Below are 24,848 nucleotides of genomic sequence, written 5' to 3' on the forward strand. Positions count from 1 at the left end.
AATATAGAGTGTTTTTATGGCCAGTGTGAGCAGGGCTCGATCCACCTGCAGAATCAATCAGTCTTTTTGTGATAGCTCGGCTGGAGTCTGTCTTGCTAGAAACCAAATTACACTGAGTAAATGGCCTCTATGGTGCCAGTGCAGACATTCAGGTCATTATGATTAGTTCCTGTGTGTTTCTGGAAGTACGGGTTTGAGATGCCTGACTTTTTTTCCACCTTATAAATAGAATATCTTGTGGAAGTGCACTTTCATAATCAGAAAAGTAGCACTAATGTTTGTTGCTGCAGTACAGTCCTAGATACAGTGCTATGGTTTATAGAAGGAGGTGCAGCTGCACTGCACGGTAGCCTTCAGACGGATGAAGGCAACACCTTGGTTGCTCTGGTTCATCGAAAGAGGCAGCCCTTTTCAATGGGTCACAGCTGCTGACACAATGGAGCCCAATGAAAAGGCTTTGTGCTGGATAAGAAGCTATGAATCATTATGAAGCCTCCAAATGTTTTTCAGAGTGTATCGTAGCCATACTAGCCAATAAAAAGTGTCTAAATTGCGCCCCTTCAGTCGTTTTCTCTGTAAAATATGGTTTAAATATTGGTTGTAAATGTTGTAGTTGCCATTGGATGTTGATGGGACATGACTCCAAGCCGCTTGTCGGGATTATCAAAATCGCAACTTTGCTGGTCCGCCTCCTGCCAACTTTAGATAAGAGCCTGAGGAACAGTGGAGAAGATGGGTATCACATGAACAACAAAGATCATCTATGCGTCCATTCAACTCACCGACCCAGCTATCCTGAGGAACATTATATATGATCCCAAGGGACAACCCCCTGGTATGTTCAGCAGTTTGGCAAGAAGTCAATCATCCAAAGAGGTTGAATACGAATAGAGTGATTGTTCTGGGTCATACAGTGTGTGTGTGTGTGTGGTGTTCATGGGCTGGATGGCCAATTTCCAATAAGATTTCATGAACTGTAATCCTTTGCTTCATCGAGTATTGACTAAATCTTGGATGGCATACCGCCTGATTTACATATGACTTTTCTCTCATGGACAGAACAGAACTCAAGAAGGGGAGAAGCGTGGGCTTCATAGTGAATAAATGGTATGAACTGACAGATTAAATGTTGCTGGAAAAATCGACTAACTATTGGGTCTGCTTTTATTTAGACTCTTTGTTAGTTGCTTATAGCATGTAAATATATAAAATAACGAATATTACAGGATTATAGTGGAAGAATGATAAACTAACTCGACTAATTCATCTCTAAATACTGCTTGAATAATAGTTGTCGCATTTGGTTGAAGCACAAATTGTTGATTTAACTTTTGGCGGCAATCTTTTAATTATTGTCATTATCGCCGGTCCTACATTGTTGTAAAACCAAGCCTTTATCCATTTATCTACCCAGAAGATTATTTCTACATATTTACATATTTGTAACCAAACATCAATCTGCATTTGCGCCAGTGAGAGCAAACCCTAACCCTACTTCATATTGAAGAAGCAGCCTGAAACATGCTGTGTTCTGCAGATTGTGTCCTTCCTGCACCAGACTAACTAAAGTCAGACTGTTTCATTTCCTATGTCTGTAGGTTAATACTACAAGGAATTCATAACAATACTTCCCTCTCTTTCTATCTCTCGTTTTTATTTTTTTAGCTGCCCAAAGGGCTGATTGTGTCTTGGCTCGGATGCAGAGAGCGAGCAGACTCCACTTACTCTGAGTATTCAATCAGTGGCAAACATGCTTGACTTTTGGCTCTGTGGTTTATTCCATGCTATAAATGACTGCAACTCGGGCCGTTTTTCCAGGTGGACGAGCTGTGTTAGCATTCAGTAATCTCCTTTTATTCAAAGTGTGTGTGGCCTAGCATTACTATACTTGTGGGGACCTAAATCTGTTTACACAGTCACGTGTGGGGACTCGCCTCCCCTATGGGGACAAAATGGAGGGGGTGAAGACATGGTTAGGGTTAGGCATGTGTTGGTTATGGTTAAGGTTAGGATTAGTCTCCGGGAAATGCATGTAAATGGTGTGTGTGTGTTTACTTTCTCTTTTTCTTCTTATTCCTTTTGCTGATTGGTGTTTATGAAGAACTTAATATCTTAAGTGAGGCATTCCGATTTTTTTTATTAATTATTTTAAAAAAAATAGTTTACAGATATTGTAATCTGGACCAAAGCTATTTGTCCATTTGTCGAATAATTAATAAATACGACATTATGAAATGAAACCAAGCATTTTTTAAAGAAAGGTTTTTTATTTAAATGCTGTTTCTATGCTGAAAAACAGAGTTTTTTTCTTATAGAAGCAGGTATCATTGAATTTGATTGGTGAACAAAGGTCAAGGTCATTGTGACCTCACAAAACATAATGTGGCCACATTTTGTATTATATGAAAATTGGATCAGGGATGAAGGCACTTCAGATTTGTTTAATTTTCTCTCTCCAATGTGATGAAATGTCCTCAAAATTATTTTATTGTTATTTCTATAGTTTTTACCTGGTACACCACACCCTTAAACTCCCTCATCAACCTGCAGAGATATATAAACACAGAAACCAATTGTCATCATTCTTCACCGTATGCACATGAAATTGACAACAAACGGCACTGTTCAGAGAGCACTGACAATGTTTTTTCACCTTCTTTAGAAAAAGAAACAAAATGTACAATTACTCAAGTATGCAAAGGTCAAGAATCCAAAGCTGGTTATAACTTGGTTGCACCTAACACCCTTTCAACAAAATCAAAAGCTGACAAAAGACAGACGAGGTTCTGTGCATCTGCTTACTTTGAATATTCATATTTATTCATCTCACATCTGAAGTCTACTCCACACTTTCCTTGCCCACATGTCATGTATGGTTCTGTTTGCTGAGTCTTTATTGAATCGACAGGATGTTAGCTTTCAATATTCTTCACCTTCTGTTCGTGACTGAGTAGTATGTACTCACACACTGAGTGACAGTTTCCTACCCCAGCTTGCAGCTATGCTCATGCTCCCTTGCGGCTGACTGGATTTAAGAGGCAATGTAATCTGAGATCTGGAGGCTTTTCTGGATATGTACAGCCTTCCATGAGGAAATCTGAAGCCTATAAAGATAAGACATTCTTTGATATAAGCTGTGGTTTATTGAACGCTTAGTACGATGAGGGAGGCTATATGTTTTGAGGCTGTTGTGACTCTGATAATGTGGTGTCAGGGTCGGGCCCAGACTGGCCATCGGGAAACCTCCCGGTCCTCCCGATGGCCAGGCCTGTTAAGTGGCCTGCTGGCCTGAGGATTTAAAAAAAAAATGTATTTCTGAACGCAACGCTATGCAACGCTACGCAAATGTGGTTCTGCCTCACACAGGGTGACTGGCTGTCTACATGATATGGCCTGCCGACATGGCCACTTCCATACCGATCATAAATCAAAGCCCTCGATTGGTCTGTGTCATTCAAGCTCGGCAGGGTGTGTGTGGCACGAGCGAGAGAGAGAAAGAACGCGCACCGGTTACTTTTATTGTTGTTGTTAGCATTTGCTGCTAGCTAGCTGTGCTAACAGATTTAAGGAGCTGTTTCAACAACACAAGGTGGAGGGAGAGTCCTCTCCTGTCAGACTGAGAGGCTGATAACTACAGCTCAGGTGAGGTTAAGGACTTTTACTTAAAATATGTTCACATGGATAGGTTCCTAAATACATTTGCACATTTTTTAAAATAGTAACCCATGTCCATATGTTTATTTTTGGGTATTAGATTTAAACTATAGGGCTATCACTATGGGCAGCAACGCTGTAAATATTGACAAATAAATTCAGCAAAATGGCACAAAAACAAACTGGTAGTGGCCTGGCTGAGTGTATAATTCCCGGCCTGACTTATTGTCCCAGTCCGGCCCTGGTCAGGGTGATGTCTTTATGGGGCCCTGCATGACGCTGAACCATGTTATGCTCACCCTCCTAAAAAAGGCAAACCAAAAGCCTTAATTACCTCTCACAAGGCTGCTGAAGTTAATTTCTGGAGTCACATGTTCAAGCAATTACTCAGAGTGTAATGAAGTGGAACTTGGCTCACTAGAGTTCACAGGACTCCCTCTGCATCCCTTTCTCCTAGCCTAGTTTGGCTATTCTAGAGGAATCATCACAACATTAAACCAGGCAATACTTCGCTCTGGATGCATAAATGTATCCGTGTCAATATCCATTCCTCCTTTAATAATGTCTCCACAGCTATCTCAATATCACGGGCTAGTGAGAGAGGCGGGGGAAGCGCATTATCTATGTCGGGGTGTTACATTATTAGGGATTATCACTGACAGTTTCCCTTCCAGGCACCATTAGCTTGGCCTCATCCCATTTGGTATTTCCAACACCTGCGAAACACCATCGGCCGGTCACAATAATTATTACCATTGCATTTGTTTAGGGTATATGAATTAATCATGGAGATCACAAGCAACTACTTTACATTTCTGGACTGTGACCAAGTAACACATCCTCCCCAAGGATGCCAAGGGCCTGCACATCATTAAAATGGAGTTGTGCTATCCGACAGGAGGACAGTGCCAGCTCCCTCACTTGTATACCTCACGGGATTGTGGCCTCTGCATTCCCACAATATGCATAATGGGTACTGTCTAAGGCTAAATGCAATCAGGGTCCTTGAGTCTGACTTTGAATGCTAAATGAACACGGGACACAAGTTTGCGGGAAGACGGAATAAAGTTGATCAGCTTGAAAGTGAAAGCGAACAGCTGACTACAGCGAACATAAATTAACATCGATCACTGGGCCGCGCCGAACGCTAATGACTCAAGGCTGCAGGGGCTTGTTAGACAACCTTTGCAATGGACTGTAATGGCTCTCATATCCTTGCAATCCACTAAATACCAATGGCCAAAATTCCTCATTAAGCATCCTCATATTGGCAAATGATCTGCCTTGGATTCTCATGGATGTTAATGTTGATGTTTTCTAGAATAAATAGCTCAAATAGTGCCATTAGATCTATCTCACGAGGAGTGGATGATTATCATTATACTGTAGTGGTTTAAACTCAAATTCAGGAACAGAGCATGACTACCAAATAAGCCTGATCAATAAAAATAACTTATGTATGAGTTTATAAAGTAGCTAATTGTATCCGTCAGTCAAAATGAGAACACTTTCAAGATGTGAGATTTCTAAAGTTTCTATCCGAGTCTAATTTGAACCGCTCTGAGTTTCTGCGGAGCTTGGCAAGCGCATCTGAATTTAAAAACATATTGATTTGGAATTACTTACAGGTGCTGGCCTATAACAGTATTGATCGCGGATAGGCATTTTGACAAAATGTCTGGAAAACATTTCACATCGATTTAAAAAGTTTCTCAGAGACCAATATAAAAGGTCTGCTTCTAACTGTAATTGCCATATGAAGCTTTGAGTCCTTCACTCTACTGAGAACAGTACAAAAGAACGGTGAATTGAAAGAATATCTAAGAACATCTTGAAAGCTCCGAGTGTCAAGTAGGTCAAATGAGAAATGCAGCTTTGTCTTCGTGTTACATGGATAAAGTTTCTTCACTGGCTTACTCCGGAACAGGGCGAATATATCAACCCAGTGCATCTCATAAGGAGAGACATCAACCAAATCTCTTGCTCCATCGATCCATCTCTCCATATTTGATTGAGACTAATGTCAAGACTGTGGGCAGGAGGACAAACACAAGGCCAAAAGGTTAAAAAAAAGCGGAAACCAAATCAATAATGATGACTGACAACATGGAGCGTGAATGATCCGCATTGCAACCTCCTCAGAATAAATAATGGAGAGCGGGATAAATCTACTTCACTCCCTACACCGCTAATGTGTTTTCCTCCCTTCTTCTCTTCGTGATAAGTGATTTTGTTTTGTTGGATCCATCTGTCTGATAAAAGATTTACTACATGCACTGAAACAAAAGGCAAAGAGAAACCGCAGGAAAAGAAATTTTGAGCATTTTGTGTTTTGTTTTAACGAAAGTTAGTAAAAGTATGCAGGTCTAAGAACTTTCAGGGGGTCCGCGGGGCTTAAAAAGTTGATAAATCAATTTAGCAAAAATTAAGGCTATTAAAAAGTATTAAACGGCATTTTCCACGGTATTAAGAAGGTCCACAGCAACGACAACATGAAACACCCTTTAATTTACTGCAACGACATGTCGGGAAACCCCCTCAAGGCGGCCCCATGCATAGCGCGCCGTAAAATTCTGCTTCTTATTTTAAGTTTCGGTGCCTTGCTCCGCTGGGGGGGGTGGTGAAAGAGTGTTTTGGGGCGCCACTGATGGTGATGAGAGCTGGTTCGAGGGGCCCACAGAATTAGAATTAAATTTGACTTCAGGATTCCTGCATATACCCTGACTTTAAATTGTGTGGCATTAGTCAAAATGTTGTCTGGGGGAGCGTCAGAGTTGAAGAACTGCTGGTGTAGCAAACATCAAACAACTTCATCTACTTCCAAACATGTCTCAGTGGAAATATGCTTTGGAATTTAAGTTCTTCACATGCAATGACGGAAACCTAATAAGAGTGTCCCTGACTAAAAAATGATGTAGTCGAATCTCATTGGTGAAGTGTAGTCATCAACTCATCAAATCATGCCTTTCTTACTTACTATTTACGGTCATTTTTAAATGAAAAAAGAGACGGAACATTTTTCTCTAGCCCGCATATTATTCGTGTTTGTTATGGCATATTTTACCCTAATTGTATTCCTGTCAATTTAGCAATCTATAGACAGAAGGGAAACAACACAGTTTGGTCCATGAATTCAAAATATATTCAGCACTCTGGTTTCCTTGTCTCAAAGTCAACGTTTTTGTGGTTAGATTCCCTGAAATAAGCTCTGTGGTTAACACAAGCTTTAGAGGTTTTCATGTTTGGTTCTATGACATAAAATGCGTCAGTAAATACCTGACTTGTCAATGTGTGAAGCTTCTATGTTTCATAAAAGTGTTGGTTGCTAACAGGTGACTGAAAAAGACTACTACGCGTTATCATGGCGAACCAGTCCGCCTTTAGCCTAGCGGTGGTGATGGGCAGCCTTTCAACTGTATTTTGTTTATAGCCAAACAATAGCTTTATACTTCTGGCAAAATGATGTTATGGTGTTAATATGATAGCTAGCCAGCGCAAACAGAAAACTGATATAGTCTTAACTTTGATGTTGTAAGCCAACATATCCTTATTGTCACAACCCGTGACATGATACAATAATGGTCGGGGTTTGATTTGTTTAAGCCCTCGTTGGAAGTCATGTTATGGCCTCCCCTCACTTTCATAAGGGAAAATGCAGATTCGGATGATAGTTCTCTGCTTGAAATTCTGATTATAAAAGCTAATGGGCACTCAACACCTAGATGTGTTGGAGCACAGACTGCACTGTAACCCTAACCCTAACCCATAGACTGCATTAAGTCTCATGGTGTTGTATTTGACGGTGTTGGCTACGTTGTCTTTTCTAGTTCTAAATCAACGGCTCTTGGCATCATGGTCCATGGTGTCGTTGTGAAGTGGTTTGAAGGATTTTCCGACTTCAGTGTAGTTTTCATTCCCTGTGATATACAGTAGACTGTATATGAGTACATCACACATTTTGCTAGAGTAAATATGTTGAACTAACAGTTTTTCAGAGAGCTTAGCGTTACTTTTGGCAGGCGGCTGTGCTCATCTGTTGCCGCTGCTGCGAGCACCTTTTTCTTCTATTTTCTTCTATTTTCTTTTTTTGATGCTTGACTTGCTCCTGGGAGATAGTGTAGCGGCGATATGTGTACACTAAATATCAGCTCCCCGGTATCAGCTGCTAGCCGGCCCTTCGGCATGGGATCTTGGCTCGGCTTATTTGATTGGATGAATTATTAATGGCTCACCGATTTTCCACAAATTCCAGCATGTTTCCTTTTTCTTTCCAGAAGGCTTGTAGTAGATGGGATCTCCTGTTCTCCACATAACTCATTTGCCCTGCTTTTTTCTTCCAGAGCCAAACGGAAAGGAGCGTCTGCCCGGGAAATATTCTACGCTCTCTGGACTGGATGGGAAGAAGGAGAATCTTTGACCTTGGAAAATGAAGATGTTGTTGCCATGGGAACTGTTAATCCTTCTGTTACTCAAAGAGTGCCTGGCTGGTAAGATGCCAAGTCCAGACGTTATTATACACCTGATATACATACATATAAGGCTGGGTGTCATTTAAAAATTGACGATACCAGCACCAATATGGGTGCCCTTAACGTGATGGCAATACCAATACTGAATATCGTTTGGTGGCTTTTTTGTACTCCATGCAACAAACATCCATCCATACATCCAGCATACATGTGAATGGAATAATTCAAGGCGTAAAATGCCACCACCATTATTAAATTGTATTCAATTAAAATCTAAGGTTCATTTTCATCATGCAATAATGTTTCTAACTTCAAAACCAATATATTTTACTCTTAAAAACTGTGATATTAAAACAATTCTGTACATTTTTATAAATCTGTGAGCATTTTTTAAATAATAATAATACACAATTAGAATTGAATATTTGGAGGTTTTAAAGTGCTATATAAATAAAGTTGGATTGGAATATTTAATGATTGCCGTCTCAAAAGTGATCATACATTTTAGAGCTTTGTTATTTGGTGAACATGTCGTTTTTATTTCAAAACCAATTTAATCTATTCTTAAAGGATAGGGAATCTTTTCAGGGTAAACAAAAGCCACAAAGGCAGACATTTAAATTAATTGGAGTAGTTTATTTTATTTAACAAGATGAAGTTCAAGTGAAACCGCCATTCTAAAGATTAGTTAACTTCAACTCTGCAGCCCGACTTTAAATGCTTTCTTCAGATCAGCTCTGATAAACTTGACCCATTGTTGGATCTACATTTGAAGGAAGACAGAAGAGGCATTCACCATCTCTCCTCTTTCCACACCTTCCTGTTTTACTATGCAATATCCCTGCTTTACGTCCAACTGCTGCCGCTAACATCACATGTGGTAAGCACTATAAACATCAACAACTCTTTTCCTAACGCTAATTTATTCTGCACTCTCTCTCAGCAGCCGAGTAACAGTATCTTTCAGCTGCCTAATACATAGACGAACTACAGCCACGGAGTCCAAATCTCTCCAAGAGCTCTCACTTTATGTCTGAACACTAAAACCTCCACAAAGTGAGAGTTAGAGATTTATATTCAACAGTCACATTTAACGGATAAACTGTATACCGAACCTAAGCCAGCATTTTACAGGTCATCAAAATAAATACATTTAAATTCATACAGCAAATGGAGTGGGGTCTGTTGTGTTGTGCTTCTATTCCCATTGATTTAGCATCTCATCCCGAGTCAGCACTTTCACTGCGGGTGTATCTGTGCAGGCTGGGAACAAACCACACGAGAATGCGGTGCTATGCAAATATCGGCGCGTGCTGTATTGTACATACATATATAGCTGCTATTGAGCTCACATTTGAATGCATTCCCATGAAAACTAATTTAGAGTCCTTTGCATGTGTGTGTGTTTCGGTGTGCTAGCGGTCAGTCCAGTCGGTGTGTTTACAGGGAGGCAAACACACCATCCACCCGATCATTTCCCAGGTGAAATAGCCCGACTATTAAAGGCTCATTAATTTGTTTAATTTAAAGGACATCACGCGCAGGGTAAAAATGAGCCACCTCCCTCAGAGACAGGGCCCTTACCTGAAGCAAAAACTCCCACTCTCATTAGGATTATAATGGCAGTGCCCATGATGATGATGATGATACGGGAGGGAGCACTCTTTGTCCTATTCAAGGTTAGCAGCAAGAATTTAAAAAGCAAGCAGGTCCTCCAAGAGGAAAACACAGGCGTGAGGCGTATGACACACGATGTTAGAATAACGGCAGTATGCGCGTCCATTGAAGAAATGTTGGATTCCACCGGGATAATTAGTGCAACATCGGTTAATTACTCCTGTGTATTGATCGTTCTGCTGGAGCTAACCAAGTCAAGCTCGACTGATCACACACACACACACACACACACACACACACACACACACACACATGCACACACCCACACACACACACACATGCACAGAAACATGCATACACAGCTTTGCAGGCTCTCTGATAATTAGATTATATCCATAGTAGGGCAATACACTGATATTGCAACTCATGGAAATACCTTAACCATGTTATGCTACTTGCATCTAGATCATAATGAAATAAAGCGTAAGTCAATTAGCCAGCTGGGTTACTTGACACTCTTTGTAATCCATGTTGGCATGTAATAAAGCTTTGACCAATGTCTGTTTGTATTTTTGATTCTGTGCACGTACAGGTAAGTTTACAGTGTTAGATAGATTGTAAAGCCCTTGCACTCCAGATAAAATAGTTCAATCTTAGCTTAGCAACCATACCAAGTACAGCAGACCTGTCAAGATGTTATTCTTGTACATGGCACTTATTTTTGGGCAAACTATGACAGAGTTTGGATAATGTTCTTTTTGATAAAGTCTACAACACCGAAAAACACACGATCAGTGGTGTACAGAATGGATTAAATCTTCCCTAACATAAGCAACTGTTTGCATTTTTGGTAGCTAGCTTACCAAACACATCTTTAACCTAACACACGGTTACCTCAAAGGCAAGGAGGTAACATTTCATTTACTTCCTAAATTTAATGATTAAATATAATGTAATATTATGAACTTGATGTATTGTAAAATGTGCTTATGTTGACGTTAGCCAGGAACCATTCAAATACATTTCAATTTTTTACAAAATATCTAGAAAAGCAGTCTCTAGTACAGTGGTTCTCAAAGTTGGGGGTGCGCCCCCCCCCTGGGGGGTGCCGAGGCATGAGAGGGGGGGCGCAAGAGACCAGGAGGAAAAATGGTTATTAAAAAAAAAAAAGATTTCAAAAATAAAAAAATCATCATTTCAAAAATTATTGATTCAAAAATAATATGATACAGTACTATTAAGTCTGGGTCTCTGTGTTTCATTAAAGCTCGGCTCTGCGTGTGTGTGGAACGAGCCATTTTGTGTGCGTGTGCGAGAGAGAGAGAGAGAGCGCACCGGCACCAGAGATCGTTGTTGTTAGCTTCTGGTGCTAGCGAGCTACGCTAACGGATATAAGGAGTTTTTTCAACAACAAAGTGGAGGAGAGTCCTCTCCTGTCAGACTGAGAGCCTCAGTGACCAAAGATAGTTAACTTTAGTCTAAGTTATCTCAGTGGGTCTCAAACGTTTTGATGTAAACAATTATTTCCCGAAGGCACACGTTTATATGATCACTATAGTTATAAAAAATAGGAGAATAAATGAAAAACAGGTATGAAATACTATGACAGCAAAAAAAGAATAACGTTTAAAAGGGTGATTTGTAAAATATCCACAAAGAAAAAGTAAATCTGTTTACAGTTCTGTTTCATATGGGTGTTGAGAGAGGTATCCATAGATCTCTTCATTTTGCTCTCAAAGTGCACCAGATTGATGCTTTCATCTTCAATATTTAGAAATAAATCTTCCCGGGGGAGCTTGCCCTCGGACCCCCCTATGTTAGGTCCACTCCCCACTTATAAAAATAGCACTTGACCCCTGCTTACACCTATATGCCGTGAGCTGATTATCGAGCCTTCATTGTAACAGTCGCGGGTACACTGTGTATATGCGTGGGGATTGTTGCAGTAGAAAATTCCACTGTAGCGCCCGGTACATTAATGGGAAACCCTAAATGTTTGAGCACCCTCTATGAAACATCAAGCTATCCCACAGCACCCCCTAAATAAATCTCTGGCGCCGACACTGAGCCTGACTTGTGTTGGGGGGGGGCCCAACTTTTCTTTTTCTCCAAAGGGGGGGCCTGACAGAAAAAGTTTGAAAAACACTGCTGTAGTAGAGGATGCAAAAATATGAAAAAATTCACAAAAAAGCACCAGTCAAACCACAAATTATAAAAGTGTTTTTTCAGTAATGTCGTGATATTTTTTGATGTTTGTATTTTTATATTGTGTGTATAAGTGCCAAGGCTCGTCCTTTAAATTGTCTGGAAGGAACAATATCAAATGTTTTACCAAAAACGACAAATGTAACTCATACACAGCCGTTCAATCATCACGAATGGGGAAGGGATTTAGACAAAGTGCAACAAAAATATGTAAAAAAAAACAACCTATTTTCCACTTCCTATTGCTGTCTTTTTATTCGGACTAGAAGTATAAAAAAAACATTTATTTCCGTATTCAAAAAAATCATCCTAAATTTATAACAAATACAAGATAACTTCATGACTCGTGTTTAAAGCTCAAATGCCAGTTATAGTGCAGGGTTATCTTTGGTAATTGCTCTCTCATCGCACCTGCCTCTTGACATGTGAACAAGACGGTTTATTAAATGCGGAATCCACCCAAAGTGCAGCGCTGGCAGCTAATTATATGGGTCTAGAGTAACATACAGCTTTCTGAGCACTGAGTGATTTATTTTTACATTAATTCAATGTCACTTGCACATCATCATTGTGCCGCTAATTCTTTTTTTTCCCCACACAGAGAACACACGCCATGGTCCTGTCTTCACCCAGGAGCCGAGTGACAGCATTTTCCCCCTGAGCATTGACGATAAGCAGGTGTTCATTAATTGTAACGCAAGAGGAAACCCAACTCCTAATTATAGGTACGTGTTTTGCCTGCACTTTGACCGCGTATAAGGCGCAGTGTATGTGGAAACGATGGTACAAAGCACTCTTCTGAGCTGCGAATGATACCAGGCCGTGTTGCTGTGTTAGCTTCATTTGCATTTCAATGTAGTCTTGCAGCCGTAGCCAGAGAGTAATTATTTTTTTACCCATGGGTACTCAGTGGATTCAGTGGTATTCATTGGAAAGATTATATATTTTGATGATGTTCCTACAGGTGGAAAATGGATGGGAGAGAGATAAACACAGAGTCGGATCCGAACTTCAGCCTGGTGGAAGGGAACCTGCTGATCAGTGACCCTCGTGTCATGGATCATGCAGGAGTGTATCAGTGTATCGCCACCAACACATTCGGGACTGTCGTCAGCAGGGAGGCAAAGGTCCAGTTTGCATGTGAGTTTTAAGTGGATTTCCGTTCTGAGAATACTTTTACTGACACATTTAATTAACTTTTTCCTCTTTGATTTGTTCAGAAAGTTTGCACAACTAAATAGTAGAATGAAATATTCTTTCTAGGGCTGCTACATTTCATGTGTTGGTGGTTAATTGATCATAGACCATCAGATCAACAACCTAAAAACCAATAATATGAAGTGACATGTCATAACAGCGTAGCCAAACCAGTGAACCCAGAGCATTTTGTGAATTTAACCATTTCTTAATAAATAATGGATTGAAAAAAGAATGTTGATCTGTATCCACTATTCAATAATCAAATGTGACTCTAATTAAATTAAACGGACTACTTTTTTGACCATGTACGTACAGTATGTATTATAAGTGTGTTTCTAGGAGCAGCAGAGTAGTTGGTCTGTAAAATGGTCTGTAAATCAACACTTGACAAATATCTGGATACATGTTGGCCTGTCTTACATGCCATTTTCTTAATCTTACATATCACATAAACTACCTCACGGTACTCTCATTTGTAAAACTAGTTATATATATGCATGCTGACATGCCAGACATTATGCTCAATGGGTGCTAGTTGGGTTATAGATCTATTTTCTAATTTTCACGTTTATTTATTAGAGTTTATTAAAATCCAATATTGGTAACATGCTCCTTTTTTTGTTCAACCGGTTACTACTGGTTCAACCCTGTTGTCTACTAAATGGCGTTGCAGACCATCCACCCCAAACGTCTTCTTTCTTTTGATAACTCAAACCAAACGTTGCCCTAGAAACTAAATTGGCCATGCAGGTTTGTTGTTTGGGAACATTTTTTGTCATCTGCTCTCGCCAGTTTTTTTTGGGCTGCTGTGTTCATATTTATTGCTTTGAACAATCCAAACGACAATAAGCTTCGTCTCAGTAAAAGCCTCCACTGCATTATGAAGCTGAGAGCTCTGGGTAGGGCATGACAATGTGATTGTCGCATGTCATAATAATCATAATAGTCATAATGTATTGTTTCTGAACACACCTTGTATCCAAGTGTGCCATCTCTGATTGTATGTCAATCTGCATGTCAATTATCAATTGACAGTGTTACCTCTTTTACTAGCCCAGTGATATGAGGAAATGAGGACTGAATAGTACTTTTCCCACAAAGGTTCATGAGAACTTAGTTCATCAGAACTCTTTAGTTCTGATGAACTAAGTACAGATCGCGTTCCCACCGGAATAAGTCCCTGAGGGTGGATTAGGCAAATGAAGCCGCTGACGTCACTTCTTCTTCTTCTTCTGCTTTGGGTTTACTGGCAGGCCGCAAACCACTTCACGGCGTATACTGCCATCCGAAGTCTCTCTGCGTTTGTGCGCTAGGCTAATGCTAATAATGCAATGCGAGGATAATAAAATTGCGGCGTCACAAAACGTTTTCAGAGTTTTACGGGGCGTGGTTTGCAATCCGCCCAGCCAATCAGAAATAGGAACCTTTTTCTCCAGCGAAAGCCCCTGCTCTCTAGCAGAAAAAAAAGGGGGTAAAAAGGTTCTCATGAACAAATTTTAGTTCCGGATTTTTTTGGTGTGAACGCGACATTTCGGAACCATATCGGAACTAAAGTGGGAAAAGTACTGCGGTGTGAAAGCGCCTAATAGAGGAGACCCAGATAATGAAACCACAAAAACAATAAATCATCCCAGTTTACCATAATCAAACCTTAAGTACTCTTCAGATTGATTTACGAGCTAACTTCCTGGTTAATACAGACTTCATGAAGCCATACTCTGTAATTTGTAGGATTCATTATCCGACCAGTTTTGATTTGACCACAGCTGATATTTGCTCGATCCCTCCTGGGATTTAGTTGGTATTTCTAAGACTTGGGGATGGATATGTCTTCCCACTGTTTATTCTCTTCATTAAAGGTGAAATAAATCTCTCGGGGCGCTTTGGTGCACCCTTTGCCAAATCACCTGCTTTCACTGTGATATAATCAGACAGAGGAAGTGTATTCTGCAGAATGAAATGCCCTCCCTGGAAGTCACCTTTGAGTTATTTCAGCTGCAAAACAACTTGTGTTTGTTTTCTATCCAACAGTTCTGCAGAACTTTAGCATGAAGTCCAGGAACACTGTGTCGGTGAGAGAGGGTCAAGCCGTGGTTCTTCTGTGCGGGCCTCCACCCCATTACGGAGGTACACTCCTAACTCTTCTTCATTATCTGCTGTAGTCACACACTCCTGCTTGCGTCAGCAGTCTTTATTGTTCCTCACTCTGCTGCCTATTATCTCCCTGTAACACCGCGCTGTGTCTCTTTTGTTTTTATACCTTGCCACCTTCCTCTCTGACTCTCTGACACGCTGCTTTTCTACTCACTCCGCCTTATCTGCCAGACTTTTTATGATCAGCCACCGCTCTGCCTGCCCAGACTCACGCCTTCACATCTATAGTTCATAGCCTCGCACTTCTTAACCTTGAGCTCACTTCTTCTTCGCCCATGTGATCTGTGACCGTGCTGTCATCTATAAGGTCTCCGGTGCTCCACTTCCTTGAACTGCCATTTTTTCCTCCATGGCTGTGGGCAGGTTATCCGTGGGTAATAAAGTCAGCTTGTGGCTGCTGTGGCCGGGGGAGCGTTTATCCCGTGGCACAGCTGCGAGTCGGCTCATGTGTCTGTGTGTTGCTGATTAGCAGACCCTCAAAGTGGTCCGCACTCCTGCAGCCGTTCGGTGCCCACCAGCGCAATTTCACGCTGGCGCAACCAGCCATTCTCAGCTCCCTGTTGCCAGCCGAATCCCCACGGCCACAGGGGAATCCACTCTTTAGCAATTTTTCCCTCCAGCCAGCCTCCCCATCCTTTTAAAAAAAAGCCCTCCCTCTTTATATGTCTCCTCTTTAAACACAGCATTACCGCACATATGATGGGATTAAACACCACACGCTAAAGCTAGCTTGAGGGGAAATTGAAAAATGGTGCCTTTAAAGGTCACCTATTATGCAAAATCCACTTTTCCATGTCTTTTATATAAGTCTCCTCTGTGTTCAGAAATTCTGAGAGTTTCAGGAAAAAAAAACCCCTCTCTCTTTTTGTCCTGATCCATTTATATAAAAACCTGTCGGAAATAGGGCTGCTAGATTATGGCAAAAATCATAATCTTGATTATTTGGGTCAATAATTGTAATTGCGATTATTAAATAAAGACTTTGAAAACATAAAAAAAAGGAACAGTATGTTTTTAACAGTTGATTACCCTAAACTTTAAATATAATTCAACTGAAAAACCCACAATTTTTTTTTTATATATTTAAAAAAAAAAAAAAAGTAATAATAATAATAAAAAAATAATCGTTTTATTTCGATTACGTTGTTTTAGTAATCGTTGCAAGCCATAATCGCAATCGGGATTAAAATACGATTAATTGAGCAGCCCTAGTCTTAAAGTTAGCTGATCAGATTCTGGCCACTTTATGATGTCATAACGTTTTTTGGGGTTTTGTAACCTTAGCCGATAACCAACCAAGGTAACCCCCCCCCCCCACCTTATCACCTGATATCTCTCAGAGGGGCGTGGGGAGGGGCTCCTTATTTTCATCTAAACTAACAGACAGAGAATCAGCACTTTTGAAACAGCGCTGAAACAGAGGGGATTATGGGTAATGCTGCAATGATCTGTTTGGTGTTTCAGCCAATCAGAGGCATGTTCTGTATATATCTGAGACCAATAATATATTGATGAAAAACCTGAGTAAAAAAAGGGAATCATCTGAAGCTTTTTTGTGCAATCAATACGTTAGTGGTCTAAAAGGAGCCGTGCTGAGAGTTAAACTCTTGTCAGAGGACGTTTGAACATTTGCCTGCGAGTCCTCTGTTGCTGAGAGACTGCAGCTCTTAAACAGACGCGGTCTCTAATCATAATAGCTCTGTCACTTTCTGCCCCGACTTTTTCCCTGTAATGATTCTAATTCACTGTTTTCCCTCAAGGAAGCGCGCAGGACATTGTTACCGTCTGCCCAGTGAAAAGGGCTGACTGCAGAATGTCATGTGTCTAATACAGGAGGGCTGCACTAATAGCCTCTGATCTCCCAGCAGACATCTCTGCCTCGCTGTCTCCCGCTGTGTCTGTTTCACACATTCTCATCATTCCCTTCTTTTCCTTACTATGACACGAATCCTCCTCGTTAGTGTGTGTGTGTGACAAGAGTTAAGGCTCAACTAGGATAGATAATGCCTGCTCTATCTTAAACACAGACTATGATAAAGGTAGCACAGTGTTTGACCTTTTTGACCTGCTTTTTAGATACCATTGTTGCTTGATGTTCCTAGCGTTGCTTCTTATTCAAAGATAAGGCAAGAGTTATTCTGTTTTTCTCATTGTGTACAATTCACATAAAAAAAAATACCATTACACAAACTGTTAAACCTCGGCGTTCAGATGGAAAACGGCGCTGTGTTAAAAGGCGCTAGGGGCTGATTTGGTGGAGGCGTGCTGTTTCAGGGACCAGTGACACAATGAAATAAAATCCAGGAGAGCAGGTTTGAGCAATTGATCCACGAGTTTAAAGGCTGGTAAGATGCCAACACACTGCCATTTGCTGTAAACTGTGTTTTAACATTAATGTGCAATCATTTCATTCTCTGCTTCGACAGTTGGGAAATAAACAGCAGAAATGCTTCGCCCACATAGTCCACTATAAATGTACCTTTACACATGTTCATTGCAGGAGGAAGTTCAGGTAGCTACTTCTTTTCAGCACGAACCTGATGTTGAAGGAGACCTCTGTGTGGTCACCCCCCCGCTGAGCAACACAGCGGTGCAATTCAGAGGAATAAGGGAGTCCCATTATTTCACACGGTCTGTCTGAACTCTACTTTAGTCCATCTCTGACTTCCAGACTCATTTCCGAGCCAATTCATTCCTACTGAAGACTTTCGGTTTGAAAAATGGAATGAAATCTAAAGGAGGTTTTGGTACATACAGTATCTGTACTGTGGACAAATTCTCACTTTGTGTACTTGTTAGTATATCTTGAATTTCTTCCAGCTGTTAACATCAGTTGTGTAAGCCGTTTATTGCATAGCATGTTTTCCTTACAGAGGAGCTGTGAATTTTAGGTGCCGTAGTTAACATGACGGTAGCAAACAAGGACTCCAAGTGATGTATTATAGAGAGCAACACAGTCTGTATTGAGAGGATGTTCAAATGAATGGGTCAAACAAACAGGACTTTTACCCAGGAGACTCATGTTTGACCTTTAAACCTCAATGTCGACATATTTGACCATACATACGCTAACTTTAGTAAGTTCATACATAGCATTCTTATCGTACCTAAGTAGCACACTTGCTTATTCAAGCCAACATCATCTCGCTGGACAGGCTTTGGCTACCCTAGAAATACATTTTATAATCCATTCATTTATGTTTTTGGTCTTTTTTCTTAAATAATAATATTAAATGTCACAAACCTTATTCTTTGGAGTCACCTAATATTTATATTTTAAGCCGAGGAATATAATATCATACAATTTATTTGTAAAACTATCTCTCCCTGTTTGCAGGTCATTTTGGGAAGGTCACTGGATTCTGTTGTTACACCCTGTTCCCTTTTTTTTTTCAGAGATCAAATATTCCTGGGTTTTCAACGGTCAGCGGAGCTTCCTGCAACAGGACGCCCGTCGCTTTATCTCTCAGAGGACAGGCAACTTGTACGTGGCCAAAGTTGAAGCCTCCGACGCGGGGAACTACACGTGTGCGGTGAGAAACATGATGACCAACGCCACAGTGCTCAGCTCTCCAACCCCTGTGGTGGTGCGGAGAGACGGTAAGCCCCCTCGGTTCTTCTCCGCTGCCTCCTGAACTGACACGCGAGCCCGGGAGATAAATTGCTTGTCTCGAGCGTGACAATGTTTTTGCTTTTTGTTTACGAGCTATGTTTTTTTTGCTGCTCTCAAATCCTTGGAACTATACGGGGTTATGTCTTCGAGAATCCGCTCTCTATCAGCATGAAGGCACATATTTACATAACAGGAAATGTAGTCCGTGCTGACATAAATGCATGTAGGCACACACAGCAAGCAGCCCGCCTCACATACTAACTCCCATCATGACTGTTTATGTGAACCACTTCAGATTTGAGCTGAGGGAGATATGTAATCCGAACTCATCCATCCGCCGAGCCAAACGCTGTTGTTCACGATGCCAACGCGCTCTTTGCCAGTGTAACTCGTGCCACATCCAATTAGAATTACAGGAAACTGCATGTGTTCTGTATTACGACTGATTTGATTTGCATTTATCCTTCCTCTTAGTGATGGGCGAATACGAGCCAAAAATTGAGGTTCAGTTTCCCAACACCCTTCACATCTCGAAAGGATCATCAGTGAAACTGGAATGCTTCGCCTTAGGAAAGTAAGTATCAGGAACATTAGCACACTCACACGGCATTGGTTGAAGTGTTCTTTCGTCCAAAGTCCAGGAGGAAAGGAAACTCCTCGGAAAATGTAAGGGTATTGATTAAAACTATGATGTGGTCGGTTTTTACAAAAGTTCACAGCTGGTTCTGAAATGATACACACTAGTCCATAGGCCAATCAGAGCAGTTGACTATCTGTGGTGCGAAGAATGACAGAGAAACTATTTTCCCCGTACATTGTCATTTATATCATTTTGTAGTCTTCATAGATTGGTTGGCTTCAACGGGGCGGGTCTTATTCTGTAGTCTTGCGGTGACGTAGCCTCGGCTCGTCTCGCGATATTTCTCATATTCTTCTTATGTTTATAGCTCATACACACATACTAATAGCGGTAATGCAGGGTCAATAAGTGAGAGTTAAACACGGTGTGTCTAGTGTGTAACTCCACACTTCCCGGGGAGAAGCACTGCTTCAGTAAATAATGTACTTTAAAGTTCCGGCACGTATATATTGATTTATTTCTTACAACTTTTTATGAAGTTGCCAGACATACTGTTTTACAACAAACGGACTGGAAACAATTGTCATGGCAGTTCTTTTGGTCAGTGTAAGCAGGAGCATGTGGCCATCGTGACCTTTTGTGTGTGACCTCTGCAGCCCGGTGCCTTCCATCTCCTGGAGAAGAGCTGATGGAAATCCACTCCCTGGAAAGATTAAAATCAACCACTCCAGTGGGGTTCTGGAAATCCCATATTTTCGCCCAGAGGATGCCGGTGTGTACGAGTGTGTTGCCGAAAACAGCAGAGGACGAAATGTAGCCAGAGGGCAGCTTCTATTCCAGAGTAAGAGCCTTGTAAACTTTTGTTTCCTGTTTTCACGGAGATGCCTGCACAACTTCTTTGTAATCCTTAGATGGACAAGGACTTGTGAATAATTCTGAAATTAATTTTTTTTTCATCTTGCACCATTTGGGTATACATTTATATATCATTAACCCCGTATTATACCGTTATAAAACCATTTTAACATCCAAATGACACAAATAAAGCCAATATTATTCCATATTACACCATTATGACACCCATATCTCGTTATACTCTGTGTATAATGACAATAAAATACTTTAACTTAACTTATTATTTTACACACATATTATTACACCATTATTACCGCATTCTTTCACCCAGATAAAACACAAATAGTACCAATATTACACCTACATAACACCATAAACACACCTATATTACACCTTTTCTGTACCACAATACACTGTTATTGCACCGATTTTACATCAATATTACACATTGACAATCTGTTAAATTATTGTATCCCCAGGTTTAATAAATAACTTAAAGGGTTAATCCAGAAATGTAGTTTTTGTGTTTTTTTGGACGTTAATTTAAAATGCTTGATTATGAGTTTTAGCCAAACAACATGTAGTTATTTTGTATTCAGTTTGCCTGTCGTCCTTACTGTGATGGTGATGTAAATATTTGAACATTTATTTTAACCGCGTCATTGAGGTAATAATTCGATAGGATTTAAACGTCAGGGTATTTTGGTGACTTCCATACAATCAAATAAACCAGCTTTCAAACTGAGAGCTTTGAAATGAGTCACCGTTTGCTTCGGTGAATGTACACAACTGTGTTCTGTAGACAGAGGGATGAGAGAAAGTCCTCGTTTACTGAACTTGTTGATATCGAAATTGAAAAGATGAGTTTTGGTTTCACGTTGATTAACTTACCTGCCTCTGATTCTATAGCATCTCATGTCAGATGTGCAAAACATGAAGGCGTAAGAGGTTGTTGACACCAAGCCATTCAAGGTGCTTTAGGTCCTCAATTCAAAGCAGATACGTGATATAAACCTTTACTAACAAATCCACATGAAATAAATCCTTTAATGAGTAAAATTACTTCTTTCTCTGAAGGAGTTCAACTGCAGCATAAATAAACAGACTATAGTTTATGGTAGTATTTTGAAGCATTTTAATTTCTGCTTCAAACTTGCTGCTCTCAAATCCTTGAACTGCACCTACTGTGCAATGTGTATACAATTGCAGAAAACAAATTCAAATCATCCCTGGCCTTACAATTGTGTACGCCTTGCCTTGCCTTGCCTTGCCTTGCCTTGCCTTGCCTTGCCTTGCCTTGCCTTGCCTTGCCTTGCCTTGCCTTGCCTTGCCTTGCCTTGCCTCAAACATTAAAGCAGGGAAAATAGGACAGAAAAATAAGAGGAAACAGTGAAGTCCCTTTAGTTTAAAAACAGTTGGGTTTCTTTTACCAAATAATGAAGTTGACCTCTTATTGCATTATATTGGTAAAACTAAATCGAGCTGCAAAGTATGTTGAAATCTTTTCCGATTAATATTTACGTGTTGGTATTTTTCACAGATGTTGAGCATCTGCACTGGGTCCAGACACTGAAAGATGCTCATATGGCAATAGATGCTAATCTGCAGTGGGAATGTAAAGCCAGTGGGAAGCCGAGGCCGGCGTACAGATGGCTGAAGAACGGTCAGCCGCTGACACCAGAGGTAACACTGCTCAAGTTATTTAGATTTGACACACACCTTTTTTCTCAAACAAAGCTCTCCTTCAGCAGTAAATCAGTAATACATCTTATATTGTTGTTACAGCTACACTGACAACCTATAAACCAAAGGATTGTATATGCATTTGTTTTTTTCATGTATCTGTTTATTTATTTGTTTGTTTGTTTTTCAATAACAAATGTATTTCTTTAAGAATTTTTTTATTTTTTATATATATGTGTTAATAATGTAGTTGTTGGGAGAAGGGGTGGGATTAAATCCGTGTACACTTCTTCCCACCCCTTTTCGGATGTGTAATAAAGTAGATTATTTGTTTATACATAATTTAGAATCAGTAATATTTTTGTATATCAATTTGACACTGCTTAAAGGTGGGGTAGGTCATTTTGGAGAAACCAGCTCGAGATCGCAAGAATTTGAAAATACACAGCCGGAAAAAATCTGCCACTTCCTCACAGAGCCCCTCCTCCAACACACACGAACGTGCACATGACCAATGAGAGCACGAGATAAGTTTGTGCACAGATGGAAGGCTGACAGGCAGGTAGGCCATCCAGTTATTTTAGCCGGGCCGGCTCAGATGATTGGTCGAGCTTTTTACAGCGCCACGGCTTCCACAGATGATATTTATTTATGTATTTCTTGTCAAAGCATTTAATTTATTCATTGCTATCGGGATGTTAAGAGCATTCCATGGAATATAACAAACTGTATCTCGAGCCGGTTTCTAAAACATACCTACCCTACCTTTAATTTTGTATTGTATAATAATTCTCATGTTAAATTTTTGTATTATTGTTTTACACATTTGAATTAAATCAAATCAAATCAAAATATAAAAAAACCTTTGAATGATGACCTTGTTCACAGGGGAGGATCCATGTGGAAGATGGCAGGCTGACCATATCCAGCATCACTCTGTTGGACTCGGGGATGTTTCAGTGTGTGGCAGAAACTGAGCACGGAGCTGCCTACGCCAGCGCTGAGCTCAAGGTTGTTGGTAAGCAGTTTGTTTTACAACCATTTGAACCAGAGGTAGAGATACACTGTACACATATTGTGTTAGTGGAACGAAAGTGCTTCCTGTGTAAATAAATAATAAGAGGCTGCTCTGGCTTTTCACTGAGCCATGGCCTCGCTTCTTCATTTCCATAATTCTTTCATACAATAAGGCACACTGGTGGCCAAATAACATTTCCGTAATTGCTGGTGATGCACTTGACATTTTTGCTGATGCACGGTTGTTGCCCGCTCCACGAAGCGAGACAAACGGCCTTAAAACACGGATCTGTTCCTCAGCCTCCCCACCGGACTTCACCCGACGGCCCGTGAAGAAGTCAACAGTGATGCAGCGGGGGGGCGAGGTGGTGCTGGAGTGTCGCCCCCACGCTTCCCCCAGGGCCGCAATCTCCTGGTGGAGAGGGGGGGAACTCCTCCAGGGGGGCAAGAGGTAGGGTACTGCATGCAACGCTGTTTATTCAATTGATGGCATATTGTCACTGGCTTGAGCTTCAATCTCAGGATAGAGCTTTCTCATGTGGTCCTTTTCATTACTAGGACTCATTGTTATGTATGCCCCTGATCAAGGGGACTTTTCAATTGAGTTCAGAGCTTTGTTCGGTTCAAGAACGTTTCCTTTTGTAGATAGACACTTTGTTCTTCCGTAGAGTAATATGTTGGTTTTCTGTTGACACACAGTAGTTTGTCCTAAGCCTTTTTCACTGGATGGTATAAAGAGGCCATGGCCCCTACTCAATCAGTTTTTCAAAGCACAAGATAGAGAGTGCAATATGTTTTAGCCGCTTGAAACTTCAAAGTGTCTCACAGTTTCACGGCTCTGCAAGAAAGTCAAAGTGCTGGATATAGAACAGAGAACGTGTAGGCACAGTCTCTGTGTGAAAACCACAGAGGAAAAGCTATCACACTACATCCTAGAGCGAAACTCTACCTCAGTCTTCATGACAGGCCAGACCATGTCATGATTTAAGCTCTGAGGAAACTCAAAGGAGCTAAAAGAAACATTTTGTAGTTGCACTTGGCCTTAGCAGGGAGTTACACTCACACAAGGAACCAACAGAGTTCAAGCGCAATTGCTGCTTTCTTAAATGTTTGGTGAAAGAGTTTGTTTGTAAATGTTCAGGTCGGTTAAGAGAAACAGGGTTTTGTCTCGGTAAGTGCTGATTTCAATTCACATATCTGAATCTGGAAGTAGAAACTGTGAGAATGAAACAAGATGTTGGTACCGGAAGCGTTGGATTTGGTTACCGTTTGTAGTCCGAGTAGTTTTGACCAATTGGGACTTTCTCTATCAAAACCACTCACTTCGACCCCGAAATACATTTTGGTGGTTAAAAAAACTGTTTTTCTAAATGGTCAACAAAATAAGCAACATAACATGACAGCTGTTACAACGACACAATTATGAGAAAAATGTCTCAAAGTCTACAGACAATATTATTCAACTTCATTTAAAAGGTGGCTCCAGGCTTATATTTGTATTTGTTAGATGGAGCTCATTGGACAGCATATTGGAACCCATTGGTTAGCGTCTTATTAGCCCTTTTTGTATAGGCATTCATATGAAGATATCTGCTTAGCTCCAAATCCATTGCCAAAAAGCGAATAGGACTGATGACATTGCCCTACGCACTGAACAAGAAAACTTGGCTCTGATATCCTTTAGCTGGAAACACAAAAACAACAATCAATGTCAAAAATCAGTGACAATCAGAACCAGCAGGAATCCACTTGCAGCACTGTGAGGCTGAAGGCAGATCCGACCCTCTTGTAGACGCTCAAG

At 40.7% G+C, this 24,848-nt stretch overlaps 1 protein-coding gene across 2 annotated transcripts in view; it reads left to right on the forward strand.

Moving 5' to 3' along the window:
• cntn6 (contactin 6) overlaps nucleotides 1-24,848 on the forward strand; it is a 115,641-nt gene that overhangs the window by 53,283 nt on the left and 37,510 nt on the right. For both annotated transcript variants that reach the window (XM_079683092.1, XM_079683093.1), the window contains 10 exons: nucleotides 7,995-8,141; nucleotides 12,547-12,670; nucleotides 12,910-13,085; nucleotides 15,177-15,272; nucleotides 18,696-18,899; nucleotides 19,387-19,486; nucleotides 20,149-20,333; nucleotides 21,888-22,030; nucleotides 22,919-23,048; nucleotides 23,348-23,498. In XM_079683092.1, coding sequence (XP_079539218.1) covers nucleotides 8,081-8,141; nucleotides 12,547-12,670; nucleotides 12,910-13,085; nucleotides 15,177-15,272; nucleotides 18,696-18,899; nucleotides 19,387-19,486; nucleotides 20,149-20,333; nucleotides 21,888-22,030; nucleotides 22,919-23,048; nucleotides 23,348-23,498 — 1,370 coding nt within the window. In that variant the 5' untranslated portion in view covers nucleotides 7,995-8,080. The remainder of the gene's footprint in view (nucleotides 1-7,994; nucleotides 8,142-12,546; nucleotides 12,671-12,909; nucleotides 13,086-15,176; nucleotides 15,273-18,695; nucleotides 18,900-19,386; nucleotides 19,487-20,148; nucleotides 20,334-21,887; nucleotides 22,031-22,918; nucleotides 23,049-23,347; nucleotides 23,499-24,848) is intronic.

The sequence above is a fragment of the Notothenia rossii genome, assembly GCF_949606895.1.
Source record: "Notothenia rossii genome assembly, chromosome: 5".
Lineage (NCBI taxonomy): Eukaryota > Metazoa > Chordata > Actinopteri > Perciformes > Nototheniidae > Notothenia > Notothenia rossii.